This window comes from Propithecus coquereli, unplaced genomic scaffold (genome assembly GCF_000956105.1).
Source record: "Propithecus coquereli isolate 6110/MARCELLA unplaced genomic scaffold, Pcoq_1.0 Scaffold158, whole genome shotgun sequence".
Lineage (NCBI taxonomy): Eukaryota > Metazoa > Chordata > Mammalia > Primates > Indriidae > Propithecus > Propithecus coquereli.
In genome coordinates this window covers 1,116,140-1,138,154 of record NW_012140302.1, presented here as the reverse complement: position 1 = coordinate 1,138,154, position 22,015 = coordinate 1,116,140, and the positions used below count along the sequence as shown (strand labels likewise).

The window sequence follows — 22,015 nt, the reverse complement described above, 5'->3', positions numbered from 1 at the left end:
TACAGCGTGCAACGTACGTGCCAACTGGTAAGCAGCAGACAGATGGAAGCGAGTACTCCACATAAGAAAGTATAAATTATGTTGCACTAAAACGGTCGATATGCAAGGGAGATGACAAGCGTGCGGTACACACAGGCCGCGACGACAGCAGCGCGCCTGCGTACGGAAGCCATGCGAAGCAGAGAGATGCGCACGCGCGAAGAAGCCCTGTGTTTGGTGGGGGGGGAGCGAACAGCGCCTGCTAGGTCTTCCAGCCTCTAGAGGGCGCCAGCCAAGGCTAGCCCAACACCCTGGTTCCTCCACACGTTCTTTTGCATCCACCAGTACTCAGGATATCGGAATCCGGTGCAGAGCAACTTCTTCAGGTTTGAGGTTCCGGATCCCTGGGGACGGGGAAACGGGAAGGGAAAGAAAGGTGGTAGAGTAGCCGACCAGAGTCCAGAAACCCGCCAGTTCCGGGGAGCGAAACCTCCTCCCTTTCTACCCTTAGAGCTACCGCGAGAATGGGCAGGGTCTAGCTTTGGGGCGGAAGCGAGGGGAGGTCCCGGTTCGAGGGCGGGGCTGGAGGCGGGGCGACCCGGCTGGGACTTGCCGGCAAAGCCGGCTGACACCCTCCACTTCTTTCACCTTCGGCTTTCCGCTCAGATGAGGCGTCCATGGAGCGGCTCCTGGCCCAGCTGTGCGGCACCAGGGCAGCGTGGCCTCTCCCGCTGTGGGAGGGAGGCACCACAGGCCATTGCTTCACCCAGCTTGTGCTCAGCGCCCTGCCCCACGCGCTCCTCGCCGTGCTCAGTGCCTGCCACTTGGGCACCCCGAGGTGGGTAGAGACGGGAGCAGGACATCTGTCCGTGTGGGCCTGCAGATCTCACCTGCAACCAACATTTCCCCGTCAGTGTCACCAGAATAGCGAGGTCTTGGAGTAGGGCAGAAAGAGAATGAAATCTGAGCATTACCACTTAGCAGCAGTGTGGCTGTTTGGGGGCAAGTTACCTACCTTCTCTGAGTCTCATGGCATTGTTGGAAGGTTTAAATGAGATAATGCATTTAAGCATATAGTACAGTGCCTGACAGGTTTTTAAAGGCCCAGTGCATGTTAGAAATCATCACTATTGTAGCTTTTCAGTTGCCCAAACACAGCTGTCATGAATTGTAGGCAAAATTGGGTGAACAATGTTTTTAACCAAAAAGGATGACTTGTGTTTAAGTTATAGGGCCAGTTCCTCTCCACATCCATGAAACCTCAGTGTTCCTAGGTTAAGAAAAGCATAGGTAGGTCGGGCGCGGTGGCTCACACCTGTAATCCTAGCACACCAGGAAGCCAAGGTGGGAAGATCCCGTGAGCTCAGTAATTGGAGTCCAGCCTGAGCAAGGGTGAGACCCTGTCTCTACAAAAAAATAGAAAAAATTAGCTGGGCATGGTGGCACACGCCTGTGGTCCCAGCTACTTGGGAGGCTGAGACAGGGGATTGCTTGAGCCCAGGAGTTTGAGGTTGCTATAAGCGAGGCTGACACCATGGCACTCTACTCAGGGCAACAGAGTGAGACTCTGTCTCAAAAAAACAAAAACAAAACAAAAAGAGTATAGGTAGATTCAACTGGAGAGGAAGCAGTAGTTAGAAGAGAAGAGCAAACTTAAGCCTTCCTCGGTTTAGAGCTATAAGGTGCTAAACTAACCTTGATTTTGTACTTAGTTCTTATATGGCTAGAGGTGATTAAAGTTAGTCTCATTCTGGCTGCCGAGAAGGCAAGAGGGTGATATGGTCTCTGCCTTTGAGAGTTCTTAGTCTTTTGGGGTAAAGTGTCCCTATTCAAGAGGAATTAGGGGGCTAATGAATCCCTTCCTTGGGTAGAAGCTTCAGATTTGCTTGGTCTGGGAGGAATCCTGGTTTGTCTTTTACATAGAACGAGACAAAATTCTAGAAGGGGTTAGTCAGTTACCGAAGACATCCACAGCCTTCTCAGAGGAGAGGCTATTAAAAATTGGCACAGTCCTTTGGGAACTCAGGGTCTAATGAGAAGGCAAGAAAGACGATCATGTAATCAATAGAAATTGTGGCTCTCTCACTTCACTTTTCAGCCTTTTGGGAGTTGCTCATAAGGGTTAGAAGAATCCAGAATCTCAGACAGGAGAGGACCTCAGAGGTCTTTGGGTCTAGACTCTTCATTTCTCACTGTACTGTTGAGGAAAGTAAGATAGAGAAAGGAAAAGAGACTTGCCCAAGGTTATGAGCCTGGTTGATGGCTAACTTGGGGCCAGTATACCAGCCTCCAAGGGCCCAGTTTTCTTTCTTCTGTCCTTCTGTCCCCACATCTTAGGAAATAGAATTCTTTTTTTTTTTTTTGACAGGATCTCACTCTGTCACCCAAGCTGCAGTGCAGTGGCGCTATCATAGCTCACTGCAGCCTCAAACTCCTGGGCTCATGCAATCATCCCGTCTAAGCCTCCCAAGTAGCTAGGACTACAGGCATGCACCACCACACCCAACTAATTTTTAAATTTTTTTTAGAGACTGGTCCTCACTATGTTGGCCAAGCTGGTCTTGAACTCTTGGCCTCAAGTGATCCTCCTGCCTCGGCCTCCCAGAGCATTGGGATTACAGGCATGAGCCACTACTCCTGGGCTGGAAATAGAATCCTTTAAGGTTGATTTTTATTTCAGTCTAAACCCCTCCATATAATTGCCATCAGATTAACTTTTAAGAAAACTCAAAGAATTTTAGTTTACAACTAAACTTTTTCAGTAACCCATCCCTGCCAACAAAGGATGTAACAGATTTAGTCCTCTTTTTATGTGAACCTTTGAGGCATTCTGATATTCACTACTGCAGATGGGTTTTCCCATATTTGATTCTTAATACAGACAGACCACCTTTTGTTTTACTGAAAACATTTTTTATATGCCAAGAAGATATAGACAAAAGGACAAAGAGATTTTTCTTCAGCTAAAGGAGTCACAAAAGTGATCCATACCACCTTCTACTATCAGTGGAAAGACGGAAAGTAGAATATTCTGAGGCTTTATAAAATTTAGGCTATAGTAGTAGAATATAGCAGCTGTAGGTAAGTCAAATTTTTATTCATCTAATAGTACTTCAGGTGAATTAAGGGTAATCTTAGGTGGATCCTTTTATTAAAATGAATATGCATCCCTTAGTGTTTATATGTATTAAGACGTTTGATTTTTTTTTCTAGTTAGAGTTCATGTTAGGTACAACCTTAACTCAAAATTGTTGATACCTATGGTGAAAGAATAAATCAGAAATGATGTGTTGGCCAGGCATGGTGGCTCACGCCTATAATCCTAGTGCTCTGGGAGGCCGAGGTGGAAGGATCGTTTGAGGTCAGGAGTTTGAGACCAGCCTGAGCTAGAGTGAGACCCAGTCTCTACTAAAAATAGAAAAAAATTAGCCGGGCATAGTGGCTCACCCCTGTAGTTCCAGCTCCTCGGGAGGCTGAGGCATGAGGATCGCTTGAGCCAGGAGTTTGAGGTTGCTGTGAGCTAGGCTGATGTCATGGCACTCTACCCTGGGCAACAGAGCAAGACTTTGTCTCAAAAAAAAAAAAAAAAAAAACCAAAACAAATAAAAAAAAGAAATCGTGTGGGTAGGTTAGAAAATGGATTGGGTGAATATGGGAAGACTTCCTGGAAGAAAAGGACCTGGGTTCCAAGGTAAAGTGGGGGTAGGGATAGATGTGCAAGGCAGGAAGGGAGTTGATTCCTTAGGTAAGTGAATCATTGAAGGTGAGGGGTATGTCTGGGCCCTGAGTCAGTCCTGATATGCCTCCTTTTCTCTCTTCCCCCTTGTCCCCAGGAGTCCAGATTACATCCTACCTTGTCGTTCTGGCTGGCGCCTCCGACTTGCAGCTTCCTTCCTGCTGTCCATTTTCCCGCTGCTAGACCTCCTTCCAGTTGCTGTACCACCAGGGGCGGGCCCAGGTCCTGTAGGGCTAGAGGTGCTGGCAGGGTGTGTGGCAGCTGTAGCCTGGATCACCCACAGCCTAGCCCTGTGGGCGTTGGCCCATTCCCCTCATGGCCACTCCCGGGGGCCCTTGGCCTTGGCTCTAGCAGCCATCCTGCCAGCTCCAGCCCTAGTGCTGACGCTGTTATGGCATTGCCAGCGAGGCACACTTCTGCCCCCACTTCTCCCAGGGCCCCTAGCCCGCCTATGCCTTCTTATCCTGCAGCTGGCTGCACTGTTGGCCTATATACTAGGATGGGCAGCCCCTGGGGGGCCACAAGGACCCTGGGCTCCGGAGCCCCTCCTGCCTGAGGGTCAAGAACCTGAGGTGGCCGAGGATGGGGAGAGTTGGCTGTCACGCTTTTCCTATGCCTGGCTGGCACCCTTGCTGGCCCGTGGGGCTCGTGGAGAGCTTCGGCAGCCCCAGGACACTTGCCACCTCCCCCACAGGCTGCATCCAACCTACCTAGCCCGTGCCTTCCAGGCACATTGGCAGGACGGAGCCCAGCTGTGGAGGGCCTTGTATGGGGCTTTTGGATGGTGCTATCTGGCACTTGGACTGCTGAAGCTGATGGGGACCATGCTGGGATTCTCAGGGCCTCTGCTGCTCTCCCTACTGGTGAACTTCCTGGAGGAGGGACAGGAGCCACTAAGCCACGGCCTGCTCTATGCCCTTGGGCTAGCTGGTGGGGCTGTGCTGGGCGCTGTGCTGCAGAATCAGTATGGGTATGAGGTGGGTAAGGTGACACTTCAGGCACGAGGGGCCGTGCTAAACATCCTGTACCGCAAGGCTTTACAGCTGGGGCCCAGCCGCCCTCCTGCCGGCGAGGTCCTAAACCTACTAGGCACCGACTCTGAGCGGCTGCTTAACTTTGCTGGGAGCTTCCATGAGGCCTGGGGCCTGCCCCTGCAGGTGGCCATCACCCTCTACTTGCTGTACCAGCAGGTGGGTGTGGCCTTTGTGGGTGGTCTGATCTTGGCACTGCTGCTGGTTCCTGTCAACAAAGTGATCGCTACCCGTATCGTGGCCAGTAACCAGGAGATGCTACAGCACAAGGATGCACGGGTTAAGGTAAGGGGCTATGTGGGGTCCCTCAGCTATCCAGAGACCTCACCCAGCCTGGGTCTGTAGGTCCTCCCGTGCACACTGCCTGAGAGACTAAGCGTGACTTAGAAGTTAAGAGCTCAGACTGGAGAAAAACAGACCTGGATTCAAATCTACACTTACTAACTAGTTCAGTCACCTCAGACAAATCACTCAACCTCTTTGGGCCTCCACTTCCTCATGTGTAAAATGAAGATAATAATTGTTCACCTCACAGGGTTGTGGTGAGGGTCATATAAGATAACGCTTAGCCTAGTACCTGTCTTAAAGTGAGCTCTATATAAATGTGGCCCATTGGTAATATAGCAGCATTAGCTCATGTGGCCCTAGGCAGCGTCCCTAGGAGGTAGGAAGTAATCTCCCTGGGACTAAATGGGTTTTTAGTGACAGAGCTGGGACCCAAGTCTTCCACCTCCTTGTCCAGGGCACTGACCACCCCACGGCTGCATGTGGAGAGGCCTAGGAGAAACCCAGCTACCTCTTAGGAGTGGGCTGTGGAGAAGGAAATAGGTCACTTTCCTGCCTGCGCCAACTCTAGATATTGAGGGTCTGGCTGAATCATTTCCGGGTTCTGCAGTGATTGTGGGTACCTTTACAAAGGGGGTAGCAGTCCTGGGGGTCCATACAGTATAGCTATCAGCCTTACTGGAACAACTCAGTGCTAGTGGGGGAAGGAGGGGTTGTAGCAGGTTATGGCCTGAGGCCTTTTCGCGTACCTGTGACAGCTACAGACTAGGTCTCTAAGGAGTTCCTGGCCCTTGACCATCTTGTCTGGGCTCATTGGCCTGTTTGACCCTGGCTGTGGTGTGGCCTCTTATGCCTGTATACTCCTCTAGGAATAGTTCCTGTATCACTCAAGCTATGGGCCAGAACTGGTGGCTGTCTCCCAAAGCCCACGTTTTGGCTTTGGGGAGTAATCCTCAGTCCCTCATCTGGTGGAAGACGGAGTGCTTTGACCGCAGTGTGGTGACCTGCCTGCACCTTCCACCAGGAAGGTGGGGACTTCCGGCTCCAACCTGTACCCAGCTGGAGCAAATGGAGAAGTAAAAGAGACACTGGGAAGGGAAGCAACCCAGGGCTGAGAAGGATTTGAGGGGCAGGATTTCCAGAAAGGACTGAGGTGAGGAAGAACACCAAAGCTAGGGAAGTACAGAGTATCTGGGAGCTCAGAGTACTTGACATTCTCTGCCCGGAGCCTGGGGAAGACTCCACCTCACACTGCTGTCTTGTCTCCCATCCCTAGCTCATGGCAGAGCTGCTGAGTGGCATTCGGGTCATCAAGTTCTGCGGGTGGGAGCAAGCACTGGGGGCCCGGGTAGAGGCCTGCCGGGCTCGAGAGCTGGGGCGACTCTGTGTCATCAAATACCTGGATGCAGCCTGCGTATACCTGTGGGCTGCCCTGCCGGTCGTCATCTCCATCATCATCTTCATCACTTATGTCCTCATGGGGCACCAGCTCACAGCCACCAAGGTGAGGACCAGGAAGGGAGGGGATAGCTCTAGGAAGGCATGAGAGGGTGCCAGCCTCAAGGAGACTACAGTGGAGTGGAGAGGTGGGCTCAGGCCCTGGGTGCTGGCTGGCGAGGAGGGAAGGATCCCTGACTGTCTCATCCTTTCACAACCAAAGGGAAACTCTGAAGGGACCTTTTTCTGGGGCCTTGGATATATAACCCTCCTCTCTGTGGAGGAATTCCTTTCCTTCCTCTCCTCTTCCTTCCATTCTATCTTCCAGTTAGGCCCAGGCCTGGGATTAGGTCCCTTTTTCCTCATTCTAATGGCTTTGGGAAAAATCTATGATCCAATGCCGGGTCTGGCCAAGGCCAGGTGATGTTGCTACTTAGAAATTCTGAGGAAGTCTCAAAATGAGCTAGACCTGGGCACTTATCAAGATACAACCTTGATCCCTGGAGGAACATTGGAATTTCTAGGGTTCTAGGAGTAGCCACCTCTACCACCTCCAATCCCATGATTGTCCAGCTATCCCTGCAGTTCTGCTGCTGCCCTGTTCTTCCCTCCACAGACCTGTTCACAGGGCTACCTGTAGCGCAGGCCCTTGGATGGCTCTTCCATTCCATCCCTCTTCCGCTCCACTTAGGTGTTCACGGCCCTGGCACTGGTACGCATGCTCATTCTTCCCCTCAACAACTTCCCTTGGGTGATCAATGGCCTCCTGGAAGCTAAAGTGTCCTTGGACCGGATCCAGCGTTTCCTTGATCTTCCAAACCACAACCCCCAGGCCTACTACAGCCCAGGTAATGGGAAGCTAGAGGGCTGAACCTGGCACAGGGTGAGGAGGGGAATGTAGCCACTTGGCATTGTGCATAGATGCTGCCAAGAGGGGTCAGAGGCAGCAGAATGCGGGCAGAGCAGACCAAGACTGAGACTGAATTAGCCCTGGGCATGTAGATGTGGGGCAGGCAAGTCAACAACATGCCCCTGATTTACGCTCCCCAGGCAGGTTGGTGGTAGATGAGTAGCCCAAGCTGAGTGGCTTCTTCCCTGTTCAGATCCCCCCACAGAGCCATCTACAGTATTGGAGTTGCATGGAGCCCTGTTCTCCTGGGACCCAGTTGGAACCAGCCAAGAGACCTTCATCAGTCACCTCAAAGTGAAAAAGGTTTGTTGGACGGATACCCTGGGAGAGTCCCCAGACTAATGAGAGAGATGGAGACTCAGTGACAGATAAGCAAAGACTGAGCCAATCATAGCTGGGTGGCTCTGCAGCTCTAACTACTGAGGGAGACAGGGGAGGGGTTTGGTGAGCAGGTTCCAGTCTGAATCTCATTCTGCCACACCCAGCCTTTTTAGAGTAGTCACACCTCTCCCTGGTCTTCAGGGAGCTCATATTCACCCAGTTCAGACCAACAGCTATGTTTGTCTTTCCGTGTCCCTCAGAGGCCACAAAGTTCAGAACAGGCTCCAGGGCTCATCCAGCATCTCCCCCAGGCTAGGGCTTAGGGGAGAAGCCCAGCAACCCCTTCCGAGAAAGATTTTGTGAATGGGATAGATGATCCTCTATTTAGCCTGGTTAAAAGCAGTCACACCCTCTGACTCACACTGCAGCATACATAGTCAAAGAACTTAAAACGTGAACATTCCTGGCAGAGGGCAACTCCTGTTCACCCCCAGTCCTGAGTTTTCACTCTCTCCTGACCTTTCTCCAACCCCATGCCCCACAGTTCAACTCAGCGTTCTCCAGTGGTGGCTGAATCGCCTCCACCACATTTGGCTCACGTTTCTGGCTTGGGCTGTATGTTTTGTTTTTCCTCTTAGTTCAGGCAAGACAAGGCTGGAATTTTTAAAAGGAATTTTGCTAATGTGTGTGTTAGGGCTTTTTTGGATATGTCATAGAAACCCACTGGAGCTAGCTTAAGCAAACAAAAAATTATAATAGGGATATAGAGATAAATTGCAGAATCCACAGGCAAAAACGCAACTGGATCTTAGAAACAGCCCAGAACCAGGCCTCAACTTGCACAGCTTTCTGCCTTCTATGTGTTTCTCTCTCTTTATTCACCTGGTTCTTCCCTCTCTGTGGACCCACTCTCTGTTGAGCAAAAGGTGTGACTGCAGAGAGCTCTCCCATTTATAGCTGCAGCCAACAAGAGGGAGAAGCTGCCTCTGGGTCCTGATCCCACATTCCCAGGGAAAGGTCTCAGATTAGTCTGGTGCCCACTTGTAGATGGGTCAACCCTGGCTGGCAGGATGTGGGCATTACAAACAGCTTCTGAGAGCCCAGCCCCTTTCTAGAAAAGGAAATAGGAATCCGTTTTTTTTTTTTTTTTTTTTTTTTGAGCAGGAGATAGCTCCATGAACATATGTTACAACTAAGAAAGAAAGAGAGAACAGAAAGTTTTAAACTACAAAGCACAGAAACAGGCACCTGTGCAAAGCACTGAGCTATCAGAAGTGTAGCCACAAGTTGACTTAGCCAGCCCAGCGTTCAGGCCGCAAAGCCTGGAGTCCTTCCCTTCCCTCTCCCCATCCTGGAATGCATGTCTCAGAGCTTACCTTGGGAAGTTCTTGGGCATTTTCCTCCCATCCCCTCTGGCATGCTTCCTCCCTTCAGAGGCTCCTCACGTACACAGTGGAACTGATAACAACTCTGAGTGGAAAATAAAACACACTACCTCCCTAGATCCAACAGATCAGCCTGTGAGTTGGAGGATTCTTTCCCTACACACTACCTGGGGCCTAGAGAGAAGCCTCTGTGGGAAGATTGACAGCCCAGTGCCTCAGAAGGGAGACCACTGCCCGCTCCGTCCCTTTCCCTGCAAAGAGCAGACATTTGCTTGTGTGGCTTCCTTGCAGGGTATGCTGGTGGGCATCGTGGGGAAGGTGGGCTGTGGGAAGAGCTCACTGCTGGCCGCCATCGCTGGGGAGCTCCACAGGTAACCAACCTTCGGCACACCCCTGTCCTTGCTAAGCCCTTTAACAAACACTTACTGAGCCCCTGCTACCTGTCAGATACCTTTATAGGGGTCAGGGGTACCAAGAATAAGTCCTTTTACTGGGACAGCTTGCAATCTGGAAAGGGGGAGGCAGTCAGGAAAAGGAACCATCATAATCATTACACCAGAGTGTTATAAGTGCTGTAATAGGGAGCAAAAAGAAGAAATGGAAACATCCAGTGTCAGCTGTTATTTCAGAAATGTGGTTGTGCAGGGAAGGGATCCAGAGACGAGCACAGGTTTGAGAGAAGGCCTCTTTGTTTTTAGGTGACAATGAGTATAATGTGGTGGCCACACTCTCTACTGAGCTCCTGACAACATTTAGATATGACAGCTGCTTGGCTGTAGCCAAAGAGCAGTTTCTTCCCTTCCCCATCTAGAATGAGCCCATAGCCTCATTAGGACCCCTTGACCTCAGTGGCTGCCATGTCAGAGAGTCATGTGACATGAAGGGTGACCCTATGTAGAAGACAGTAGTGTGGGAAGGCTTCTGGGAGGCAGGGGCTGGACATGGAGGGACCCAGTGGGGAGCTGGTCCCCATGCTGCTGGCCTGGCTCTCTGCAGGCTGCGTGGGCAGGTGGCAGTGTGGGGGCTGTCCGAGGGCTTTGGCCTGGCCACCCAAGAACCCTGGATCCAATTTGCCACCATCCGAGACAACATCCTCTTTGGGAAGACATTCGATGCCCAGCTGTACAGGGAGGTGCTAGAGGCCTGCGCCCTCATCGACGACCTCAGCGTGAGTGCCTGGCCTTGAAACCTCTTGGCTGCCTGCTTCCCCATGTATCCCTGACACCTCAAACTGGAGACTTGCTTCTCTGGAGAGGGCTTGCTTCTACTCGGGCATCACTTGTCTAGGACTGGCCATCATACTTTGGTCCTCCCAGAGGTGATTGGTTCCCCCTTCCCCATAGGGCCTAGAGGGGTGATGGTCACTGGGTGTTCTGGGTAGCAGCTGGGAGAGCCCTGAGGCCTCTGGAGCCAGGGAGGGTTCCCTATGAGGCTTTGCTCTGTGTAAGTCTGGCTACTGGTTCTCATTCAGGAGGCCCTCTTTCACCTCCCTCTGGAAAGGCTTGGAAGAGTCAAGGTCTCATTTGATTGCAGGTTACCCTAGGGAAACCTGCCAAGCCCTTTAGATTTCCTGTCACCCCCAATTGAGAGTAGTAAATTTATTGGAGAAGAGATTCCAGATTTCTCCCATGACTTCCCACCCAACCCCCATGTCCCCTCCAGGACTGTCATCACCACTACCCTACCCAGGTAAATGTGGAACTTCCTAGAAAGGAAGACCTTTGACTTTGACCATGGGGCATCCTGTGTCCATTTATCACTTGTTTCTGCATCAAGCTTTCCCCACATGTCTGCTCGGTCCTGGATACTGTTCTAGGCCCTAAGAAAATAGATGAATAACAAAGGTTTTCCCTCAGTGAACTCAGCGTCTGGTGGATCATGGGTGCTTCCTCTGGGTTTGGGGACCTCTTAGCTTAGTAGACCATTCCTGAGGCCACCAGGAAGGCTCAGGGTACATTCCTTCTCTAAAAACCTGTGAAAACTTTCACATTAAATTTGCCCAGCATCATTCCTTGCCTGTTAAAAAGATAGGGTGACGACTGGGCACGGTGGCTCACGCCTGTAATCCTAGCACTCTGGGAGGCTGAGGCAGGAGGATTGCTTGAGGTCAGGAGTTTGAGACTAGCCTGAGCAAGAGCAAGACCCCGTCTCTACTAAAAATAGAAAAATAAGCCGGGCGTGGTGTTGTGCGCCTGCAGTCCCAGCTACTCCGAGGCTGAGGCAGGAGGACCACTTGAGCCCAGGAGTTTGAGGTTGCTGTGAGCTAGCCTGATGCCATGGTACTCTAGCCTGGGCAACAGAGCAAGACTCTGTCTCAAAAAAATAAAAGGCAGGGTGGCAAATGTGGCAGAGTGATTAGTAATCTGAATTTGTGAATTTGTATCCTGCCCCTTACTAGCTGTGGGCAAGGTAGTTAATCTGTCTGAGCTTTGGTCTCACCTGTGAAAAGGAAATAATACCAGCTTTGTAAGGTTGTCATGGGGTTCGAATGAGATAATGCTTGTAAAATGCTAAGCACATAGTAAGTATTCAATAAATGCTAGATGTTGTTGGAATTATGTCTTGTCTCCTCTGACTAGCTCAGCCCAAACTTAAGTCTAATCTCAAGCTGTCTATCTCTCTTGATCCGTACCATGTATTTCCTGCAAAGGGATAGGAAATGGGCCAGAAGGTACTGGGGAGCTCATTGACCCACTGTGGCACCTTTTCCATCAGATCCTGCCTGCTGGAGACCAGACAGAGGTGGGGGAAAAGGGTGTGACTCTCAGTGGGGGACAGCGGGCCCGGATCGCTCTTGCTCGTGCTGTCTACCAGGTAAGTTGGTGTGGGGGCAGCAAGGGTAATGTGGTGGGGGGAGTCCAGAGCTTTGGGAGCTTGGCTGAGTTGGGGGAATGGGGATATTTTCCTCAGCATATGGTTTCTTCCTCCCCCATTCCATGTTCCTGAAGTGTTGGTCATCCTATCCCCTTTTGCAGATTTAAGGCAGAAATAAAAGGCCCTTTAAAAAGCATCGTATGGGCCGGGCGCGGTGGCTCATGTCTGTAATCCTAGCACTCTGGGAGGCCGAGGCAGGTGGATCGCTCAAGGTCAGGAGTTCGAGACCAGCCTGAGCAAGAGTGAGACCCCGTCTCTACTAAAAAAAAAAAAAATAGAAAGAAATGATCTGGACAACTAAAAATATAAATAGAAAAAATTAGCCGGGCATGGTGGCACATGCCCATAGTCCCAGCTACTTGGGAGGCTGAGGCAGAAGGATCGCTTAAGCCTAGGAGTTTGAGGTTGCTGTGAGCCAGGCTGACGCCACGGCACTCTAGCCCGGGCAACAGAGCAAAAAAAAAAAAAAAAAAGCATTGTATGGTCTGAGCACTGGCCATGGAGCGCTGGCCTTGCCTGACTGCAGGGAAGTCCACCCTCAGGTCTTACCTCCTCCACCGTTGTGGGGGTAACCCCCATAGTTCTCAGCTGTCTTCTCTGACTTCCTTGGGATCTTTAAAGGAGAGTCTCTGGGTTCTGGCTAGAAGGCTGGGATCTGGTGCCTATGGTGCCTCCACTTCTCCCTAGGAAAAGGAACTCTATCTCCTCGATGATCCTCTAGCTGCTGTGGATGCAGATGTGGCCACCCACCTGCTGCACAGGTGCATCCTGGGAGTGCTGAGCCACACCACACGGCTGCTGTGCACCCATCGCACCGAGTACTTGGAGAGGGCTGATGTGGTGCTGCTGATGGAGGCCGGGCGCCTCATTCAGGCTGGTAATGTGGGGCAGGAGCCTGGCCGTGTCAGGGAAGCATCTGCCCAGGTGTGACGGGGAAGAGAGACAGGTGGACTGTCAAGTGCAGATTCTGCCGCCCCTCCACATGTGGCCTGAGCACGGTCAGCAGCTCCTCCTGCCTTCACGGAACTGGTGTGAGGGAATGGAGAACAGGAGGGAGAAGGCGCACAGCAGCCGGCATATTTGGGACTCGCGGGCTCTGTGACTGAGTGCTCTTGGGAACTTAGAGGCCCAGGATCTCTGAGAACGATCTGATGTTCTCAGAGAAGAGAAAGCAGTGAGGTTTAGAACAATCCTTTTGTAAAAAAACAAAAACAAAAACTCTGAAGAGAATTATTATGCAGAGGGACATGGCCACCTGCTAGCTCACTGGGAGAGAAACAGGAGGAAATGAAGCTCAACCAGATGTTAGGAATTGAGTGAAGTGCAAGAAAAAGCTCTGCTTAATGACAGGTGACCCTGGACAGGTGCTCACGCATGGCTATGGCTGTCCTCTTAGGGGTGGATGTTTGTCCTTTTCTGCTGCTTGAAATCCATGTGCAGAGGGATGGACTTTATGAGTCCTGCTCAGAGTCTGGGGGATCCAGGGCAGGATCCTACTAGGGTGGGTTAGAGAGGAGGGCCAGCGAGAATGGGGAGGTGGGATCTGCACACCCATTTAGAAAGGCATGGTATAGATGCAGAACAGCCCCCTCTGAGTCCCCCCTTCTACCTTCCAGGGCCTCCCTCTGAGATTCTGCCATTGGTACAAGCAGTCCCCAAAGCCTGGGCTGAGGATGGACAAGAGTCTGACTCAGGTATGCCCCACAGGTGGGAAGAAAGGGCTTGCTTTTCATTGCCACACTATAAAGTTTTCTAACAAAGCTTCTCTGCTCCTCTGAAACTGATTTTTTTAACTGGCATCCTGCAACCTTAATTCCTCCATGCCCTCTCTCATTCTTACAGCCATAGCCCAGTCAGTACAGAACCCAGAGAAAACAAAGGAGGGGCTAGAGGTGGAGCAGAGTACATCTGGCCGCCTGCTGCAGGAAGAAAGCAAGAAGGAGGGTGCCGTGGCCTTGCATGTGTACCGAGCATACTGGAGGGCCGTGGGCCAGGGCCTGGCCCTAGCCATCCTCTTCTCTCTGCTCCTCATGCAAGGTAAGAATATACCCGGGAGTCCCTCCGGGTTGTCCAGGTACCTGTCACCTTGTACTAATCATTACAAAGCCCAGAGACTCACCGAGCATGGGTAACAGCTGGGACAAAAGGCATGCTCCCCACCCAACCCCTATGGTGGGGCATGGTGGCTCAAGCCTGTAATCCTAGCACTCTGGGAGGCCGAGGCAGGAGGATCACTTGGAGTCAGGAGTTCAAGACCAGCCTCAGCAAGAGCGAGACCCCCATCTCTACTAAAAATAGAAATTAGCCAGACAACTAAAAATAGAAAAAATTAGCCAGGGCGTGGTTGGCGCATGCCTATAGTCCTAGCTACTTGGGAGGCTGCGGCAGGAGGATCACTTAAACCCAGGAGTTTGAGGTTGCTGCGAGCTAGGCTGATCCCACGGCACTGTAGCCCAGGTAACAGAGTGAGACTCTGTCTCAAAAGTAAAAAAAAAAAAAAGGCATTTCCCCAATTCTGAGAGAGGCCCAGGGGCCAGAGGGGTGCACTCTATAGGCGTCTTCTGTTCTTCCCCTCAGGTTAGCTCCCATTCTGCAAAACTGAGGTCATGCTTTCCCCAGAGCTGAAGGGTGAGGGCCTAGGAAAGAAGTGCACGCTAGGGAGGATATGGGATGGTGCAAGGTGGGGAGGCCAGGAGGATGAGGAAAGGTAGGAACAGAGTCAAGGGCAGAGAAAGGGGTGTTTGAATAGAACAAAGGAGAGTGTCTGTCTCACAGCTTTTTCCTTCCTGTCCACACTCAGCCACGCGGAACGCCGCCGACTGGTGGCTCTCCCACTGGATCTCTCAGCTGAAGGCAGCCAAGAATAGCTCCCAAGAGGCACCAGCCTCTACCAGCCCAGGTTCCACAGGGTTCTTCTCTCCACAGCTGCTTCTCTTCTCCCCTAGAAGCCTCTAGTGAGTGGCTGGGGCTGGGAGTAGGCCTGGTGCTCTGTGTGGTCGCCAGGCAGGGAGTGAGCGTTGTGGCTGGTGTTCCAGGGGCTGTGTCTCCTGGAGAGTGGGGAGAGGTGGAAGGGGGAGGAGAAGGGATCCCCCGAGTGGCCCTACTTTTGGTTACCCACAGCCTCCTCCCCACCACCCAGCGCCCCAGTGTTCCCACTGCCCAAAGCTGCCCCCAATGGCTCCTCAGACATCCATTTCTACCTCACCGTATATGCAACCATTGCTGGTGTCAACTCCCTCTGCACCCTACTCCGGGCAGTGCTCTTTGCAGCAGGTATCCTCCAAGCAGCCGCCAACCTGCATCGCCGCCTGCTGCATCGAGTCCTTATGGTGAGGGGCTGGGGGCTGGGGGTGGGGGAGCCCAACCCTGGCCCTACAGAGTGTCCTCCCGGTACATGGGCTCCTTTGGGGGCCCCATCCTACATCCCTAGTCCTCAGGATGGGTGCAGCACGTGACAACCTCTGAGACCCCGAGTCGCTGCAGAGCAGAGTAGCTGCCTGGGTTCAAACCTAGTTACTTAAGCCTGTAGTTTCCTCATCTGTAAAATGGGACAGTAAGAGAATCTACCTCAGAGTGACTTCAGTTTTGAACTCCAGGTGCAGAGGATTGACCCCTTAGTTCGTACAAGTCCCCTTTTCTGTTTTATTTCTTTATCCATCCCCTTTTGTCTCCATACCCTGTTTCCATTTCCCCATCCTTCCTTGATAAGCAACCATTCTAAGTGTGTTTAGTATGTATCTTTTTGTCTTTTTGCAAAATGCCTATTTTGTGTGCATGTATTTTTAATTTATGTAAATGATACTGTGCTAGATCTCACATTCTGTTTCCTACAGTTTTTATTTAGGACTGTCCCTGTTGCTCTGTATATATGTAGTCTGCTGCTTGCCCCACATACTTAAGAGGATTAAACTAATAGCACATGGAAAGTGCTTAGGATAGTGCCTGGCACACACTAAGTGCTCACTTAGCAATTATTGTTAATGTCGTTACTATTACAAAGCCATTTTGTGTTGGTTTTCTTGTTAGGGCCTCACAATAACCCTGTGAGGTAGGTTCTGTTATCCCCATTTTACAGATGAGGAAACTGAGGTGCTGGGAGGTGAAGTGACCTGGCCAAGGCTAGTTCTGTGGAGAGCTAGTCTGTGAGCCCAGCACCCTGTGGGTCTTTCCACTGCCTGTCGGGGAGCAGTTGCCCACCATTCTGCCTCTCCAGCAGCTAAGGAGGAGACATCTCCATGCTGTGAAGGAATTAATTTCTCGTAAACTGGCATTAGGAGCTGCTTCAGAAAGCCATTTGACCTAGTCCCCTGCTTGCTTACTTGGTTCCCAAAGTAAAGGTAGAGACGGAGGACAGGGAAGCAGGAGAAGAGAAAGGGCTGTCTTTGAGACTGTACCTCCAAATAGTAGTCCCAATAGCTAGCAATTATCGAGCACTTACTTCTGCCAGGCAGACTCTGCTAAGCACTAGACTGCTATATCTATGGCATTTAATCCTACTAACAGCCCTATGAGGTGCAGTTCCATTGTTGTCTCCATTTTTCAGATGAGAAACAGGGGACTTTGCCCCTTGCCTGGGGTCTCACATGCACTAATAGCAAAACTGGAATTCGAATTGCAGTCTGACCCCAGAGCCTGAGCTCTTAACCATGAGATAATACTGGCTTTGGCCGATAATATTCCCCACTCTGTCCAGCCACAGGCAATCAGAATGTTGCTCCTGACATCTAACTAAATCTCACCCACTGGCAAGAAGTCCCCATCTTCTGGAGAGAGATTAGCTCCCTGCCCTTGAAAGGGCACAAGGCATGTCTAGCCCAGAGGGAGAGGAATGGCCGGCATAGCCTTTGGAGGTTGCCACTGGCCAGAGGGATGAGAGAGTCTCTATAGACTTTTCCACCCGGGATATTCTTCCTCCAAGCTCCGCCAGCCCCTCCTCTCTGCCCCAAAACTCTGGGGATACTTTACTCCTTTCCTGTTCTCTACCTTGGGTTGCCCACCCCCCAGGGCTGCCCACCAACCCTTTTCTGCCAGACCCTGCCCTTGCCCAACCATCCGCTCCTCTCCCAGACACCAGTGACTTTCTTTGATGCCACACCCACGGGCCGGGTCCTAAACCGCTTCTCCTCCGACGTGGCCTGTGTGGATGACAGCCTGCCCTTCATCCTCAACATCCTGCTGGCCAACATGGCGGGCCTGCTGGGCCTCCTGGCTGTGCTGGGCTCTGGCCTGCCCTGGCTGCTGCTGTTGCTTCCGCCTTTGAGCATCATCTACTATCGCGTGCAGCGCCACTACAGGGCCTCCTCACGGGAGCTGCGGCGCCTGGGCAGCCTCACCCTGTCTCCCCTCTATACCCACTTGGCTGACACGTTGGCGGGCCTCCCTGTGCTCCGGGCCACTGGGGCCACCTACAGGTATGTGAAGTCTGCCCCTCCCAACCAGAGCCTGCGGGGGATGAGGTGCTGGCGGGAGGGGAGAAGGGGGCCTCCTGAGAAGGGCATGTGGGGTACAGGGTTCAAGCCTCCTGGGGGAGAAGGGCAGAGTGGGTGAGGGCACTAGGGGAAAGAGGAGAACAACAGAGGAAAGAGACAGTGAGGCAGAGCAGACCGCTTCGAAAGAGCATGTTGGCATCTCTGTATCCCTGAGTGAGACCTGTGAGTGTATAGATCAGCTCCCAAGAAGGAGGTGTTCTTTAGGGAAGGAGTCTGGTTAGGGTGACCTCACCTCCCTCCTGGCCTCTCCCAGGTTTGAGCAAGAGAACCAGCGGCTCCTGGAGCTAAACCAGAGGTGCCAGTTTGCTGCCAGTGCTGCGATACAGTGGCTGGACATTCGGCTACAGCTCATTGGGGCAGCAGTGGTCAGTGCCATTGCGGGCATCGCCCTGGTGCAGCACCAGCAGGGCCTCGCCAACCCAGGTGCCACACCCCAGGACCCTTGACCCCTGCCCCAGACCTCTCCCTGTACTGTTTCCCCAACATTTCCGCCTCCCACCCAGGGTTCCCTATGAGGATGTATCATAATAACCGTCATCACCTTCAGTTTAGGGTGGAGGAGACAGTCTCCAGGAGTGACTTGCCAGGTGGTGGTGGCTCTGGAACCAGAATGAGCCATCTGAGCTTCTGGTCTCAGTCCCTTCCCTGCTTCCACCCCCATCCCCACCACCCTGCCAGGGCCCACCTCAGTCTTCCACCTGCCCTTCCCCCGAGCTTCTCCAGGCCCGCTCTACTGCCTTGCATCAGCCTCCTGCACTCCTGGCCTGGGTCCTGTCACCTTCCTGCTTCTCCACTGCGTCCTTTAAAGGCCCACAGTCCACAGCTTGGGACTTTCTTATCCTGTCCCTACCTCCCACACATGTCCTGGTGTCCAGGCTCCCCTAGCAGCTGGTGCTCCTCTCCCCCAGGAATGGTGGGCCTGTCACTGTCTTACGCCCTTTCCCTGACGGGCCTGCTCTCAAGCCTGGTGAACAGCTTCACGCAGACGGAAGCCATGCTGGTGAGCGTTGAGCGGCTGGAGGAGTACTCCTGCGACCTGCCCCAGGAGCCCTGGGGCCAGCCACTGCAGGTGGGCCTACACCCCGAGCCCGGTCCAGAGCCCTGAAGGGCCCTCCGAAAGGCCCCAGTCTCTCCCCGGTTCCTTTCTTTTTGCTTCTCACTCATCTTTCTCAGCTCCTTTAGCCTCCCTGCACGGTCACCACCGTTCTTCACCGTGCCCCTCCTCCCCATCTCTCCTCATTCCCCCCACCTTTCCTCCCACGCTGCCTGTTTCTCATTCTCCCTCCTCACCACACTCCTCATCTCACTCATCTCCCTCTGTCTTCCATCCCTGGACCCCACCAGCTGGGCGCTGGCTGGCTGACCCAGGGGAGCGTGGAGTTCCAGGACGTGGTGTTGGTATACCGGCCAGGCCTGCCCAATGCCCTGGACGGGGTGACCTTCCGTGTGCAGCCTGGAGAGAAGTTGGGCATCGTGGGCCGCACGGGCTCCGGCAAGTCTTCCCTGTTGTTGGTGCTCTTCCGGCTGCTGGAGCCCAGTTCGGGGCGAGTGCTGCTGGATGGTGTGGACACCAGCCAGCTGGAGCTGGCTGAGCTCAGGTCTGGGGGAGGAAGTTGGGGGTGAGGGAAGAGGGGAACCAGAACTACCGGCACTTGGAGGAGGGCACAGCTAGAAGGCTTTATATAGACTCAGGGCAGCCAGGGCTGACCAGCAGCTGAGATGGGAGACAGGACAAGCAGGTGAGGACAGAAAACTCCTAATGCTCAGGTCCAGAGTCTCAGCTGGTGATCTCAAGGTCTTCCTCACCCTGACCCAGACCACTTCCCAGCTTCCACCAGACCAGCTTCCTCTTTCTCTTACTTCCTGGTGTACACCCTCCACTCTAGAGCACTGGCTGCTGCCTTCCTAATCAGAGTCTCCCAGGTACCGCGCCTCTAGACACTGATGCCCTCAGCCCTCAGGCTCAGCAGGCAGTGCTTGGGATAGCTTGAGACCGGGCCACTTGCCCCTGGCCACAAGTGGCCTCATCTGGGGCTATACATCCCCCACTCCTACCCCTAGTATCATTTTCTCTGAGTTCTATGACATGGAAAAGTAGGAAAGCTGTGTCCTAAAGCCCTGGGCACATGACTGGCCCCAAGACCTGACCCTGCCTCACCTGCCTTCTCTTCTAAGCTGTGGTGGCCTTACCTTACAGCTTGACCATATAGCTCCTCAGGACCCAATTCCAGGGCCACTCAAACCTTGAAGTGTCCCATACCCATTCAGCCGTCCAGTCATTCCCTGCTCAGGCCCTGCTGTGCCTGGAATCAGTGCCACACACTTTAGCCCGTTTGTTTTCTCTGGTGTTTTGTACCTCGGTGAGATGTAGGCTGCTTAGGGACAGAGTGTAGGCCCCTGGTTTCTTTGGTATTGCTCATAGCACCAGCCCAGTTCTAGGTACACAGATGACTGCCTGGTCCTGTGGTGGGGATGGGGCGGGAAACAGAAGGGGTTATGTTCAGGTCTTATTCCCAGGCTGTCCTGGAGGTGCTAGTCCTATAACTAAAAACTGTACTAGGAGCAGAAGTGGCCGCATCTCCAGCCTGGACCCCATGTCATTGTCCCCCAGATCCCAGCTGGCTATCATCCCCCAGGAGCCCTTTCTGTTCAGTGGGACTGTTCGGGAAAACTTGGACCCCCGGGGCCTACGTGAGGACAGGGCCTTGTGGCAGGCCCTGGAGCAGTGCCACCTGAGTGAGGTGATTGTATCCATGGGTGAGTGCTGGGCCCTGTCCCTAGAGCAGGGAGGGAGCAGGGAGAGGCCTGGGCCCTGCAGTGAAGATGCTGTCCTTGCAGGTGGTCTGGATGCTGAGCTAGGTGAGGGGGGCCGGAGTCTGTCCCTGGGGCAGAGGCAGCTGCTGTGTCTGGCCAGGGCTCTCCTCACAGATGCCAAGGTAAGAAGAGAGGAAGGGACATTCAAGAGGGCTAGGAAGGAGGCAGGGGACCTGTCAGGGTTAGAAGGTGGGTTGGGGAGAGGTTTCAGGGGACCAAGTTGGTTTTCCTTTCAGAGCTTGAGGTGGGGAGCTGTAGGGGGGCCTGGTGTTTGGGCCCAGCCCAGCCCCAGCCCACCCTACAGCCTCTCCTTCGCACTCTTCCCCTCCACCCTTCCCACCTTCCAGATCCTGTGTATTGATGAGGCCACAGCAAGTGTGGACCAGAAGACAGACCAGCTGCTCCAGCAGACCATCTGCAAACGCTTTGCCAACAAGACAGTGCTGACCATTGCCCACAGGTGTGCAGGCGTCCAGTGTGACCGTCTCATCAGGGACTGTGATGGCATAGACCCAGAGCCTCAGTTCCTTTCAGGGACCCTGGGAGTCAGGGCCCTAGAGATCACCCCTCAGTAAACCTCAGCCCCTCCTTGTCCAGGCACTACCCTGGCCCTTTTATAGCACATTTTCTGAGGGAATGCTGCAGTCCTTCCCCCAGCCCAGAGCCAGGGGCTAGAGCCTGTGGGACAGACCTGTGCTGTCCTGAGGGGAGAGGAGGAAAAGCAGGTCAGCATTCTCCCTTAGGGCATTGTCCCCCATCCCCCCACACTGACCATCTCCTGCCACACAGGCTCAACACGATCCTGAACTCGGACCGCGTGCTGGTGCTACACATGGGGAGGGTTGTGGAGCTGGACTCCCCTGCCGCGCTTCGCAACCGGCCCCACTCACTGTTCCAGCAGCTGCTGCAGAGCAGCCAGCCGGGAGCCTCCTCGCCCTGAGGGCCTGAACCAGATCCCCACCCTCTAGGGTCCCCTCCACTGCTAGCTAGCTGGGCAGAGGTGCTGGCTGCTCATTTCCATTCTCCTCTGAGGCTCTCCCTCACTTCCCCAGAGGGGAAACGGGCACCCTGGGTTACTCTTTGGAAACATCCTTGGCGGGCAGAGTCCGGAGGCTTCCCCAGAACAGGCCTTTGCTCCAGCCCTCTTGCAGCTGGGACTCCAGGTGGGTTTTTCTGACATAGGAGCCCACTTGCATTTTCATAGTTTTATTTGATAAAATCCCCATCTTACATTCTGTATATTAAAAAAATAATATTTCTGGCATGAGGCAGAGGTCCCCTCAATGTGTGTACCCAAGCTGAGGGGTGGTAAGAAAGGACCACTCCAGTTTGAGGGGTGGGGAGGTGAAGAAGGGGGCGGGAAAGCCCCCACCTCCATCACAGTGCTGTGGTCTTTCCAGGCTCAGGTGGCAGGTCAGGTGGCAGGGGGAGCCCTGCTGGCAGCATGCTAACCTGACACTCCTGGTCCTGGCACGCCGGGGCATAGCGTGGGGCAGGGTAGCAACAGAGTCCAGGGGGGCAGACACCCCGGCGCCAGGCCCTCAGAGTCAGCAACATGGTGGCCAGGACCAGGGCAGCAGTGAGGGCCCCAAACACCACCAGGGCCACCAGGCTAGGCTCACCTAGCCCGGCTTCTTGCCTCCGCACCACCTCCTTCACTGAGATCCGCAGCAGACCGGCCCCTGCACTGTGGGGGGCTGGCTTTGTGGCAGGTACCACCACCGCTGAGGTGGGCCCTAGGGGAATGTTCACTG

The 22,015-nt window shown here is 53.3% G+C and overlaps 2 protein-coding genes across 2 annotated transcripts in view; one reads left to right on the top strand and one right to left on the bottom strand.

The window, feature by feature from the left end:
* Positions 1-348: 348 nt before the first annotated feature.
* Positions 349-21,523, top strand: ABCC10 (ATP-binding cassette, sub-family C (CFTR/MRP), member 10). Its single transcript, XM_012640941.1, has 22 exons — positions 349-365; positions 646-817; positions 3,813-5,031; positions 6,308-6,535; positions 7,160-7,316; positions 7,572-7,681; positions 9,376-9,455; positions 10,081-10,252; positions 11,800-11,898; positions 12,646-12,835; positions 13,575-13,652; positions 13,801-13,995; positions 14,759-14,912; positions 15,098-15,287; positions 17,026-17,369; positions 17,701-17,870; positions 18,356-18,516; positions 18,792-19,045; positions 20,059-20,204; positions 20,286-20,383; positions 20,609-20,721; positions 21,051-21,523. The coding sequence occupies exons 2-22, from the start codon at positions 657-659 to the stop codon at positions 21,199-21,201; spliced, it is 4,470 nt and encodes a 1,489-aa protein (XP_012496395.1). The 5' UTR covers positions 349-365; positions 646-656; the 3' UTR covers positions 21,202-21,523.
* Positions 21,524-21,638: 115 nt separating this feature from the next.
* Positions 21,639-22,015, bottom strand: part of DLK2 (delta-like 2 homolog (Drosophila)) — a 4,754-nt gene continuing 4,377 nt past the window's right edge. Inside the window, exon 4 of the mRNA XM_012640790.1 lies at positions 21,639-22,012. Within this exon, the coding sequence (XP_012496244.1) occupies positions 21,639-22,012 (374 nt within the window). The remainder of the gene's footprint in view (positions 22,013-22,015) is intronic.

What these genes read in the sequence shown, in the direction of transcription:
- ABCC10 (XM_012640941.1), top strand. Translation starts at nt 657, where the DNA reads ATGGAGCGGCTCCTGGCCCAGCTGTGCGGCACCAGGGCAGCGTGGCCT. An exon ending in CCAGGCCTACTACAGCCCAG is followed by an intron (nt 7,317 to 7,571) that starts GTAATGGGAAGC and finishes TTCCCTGTTCAG; the next exon opens with ATCCCCCCACAGAGCCATCT. An exon ending in GTCACCTCAAAGTGAAAAAG is followed by an intron (nt 7,682 to 9,375) that starts GTTTGTTGGACG and finishes GCTTCCTTGCAG; the next exon opens with GGTATGCTGGTGGGCATCGT.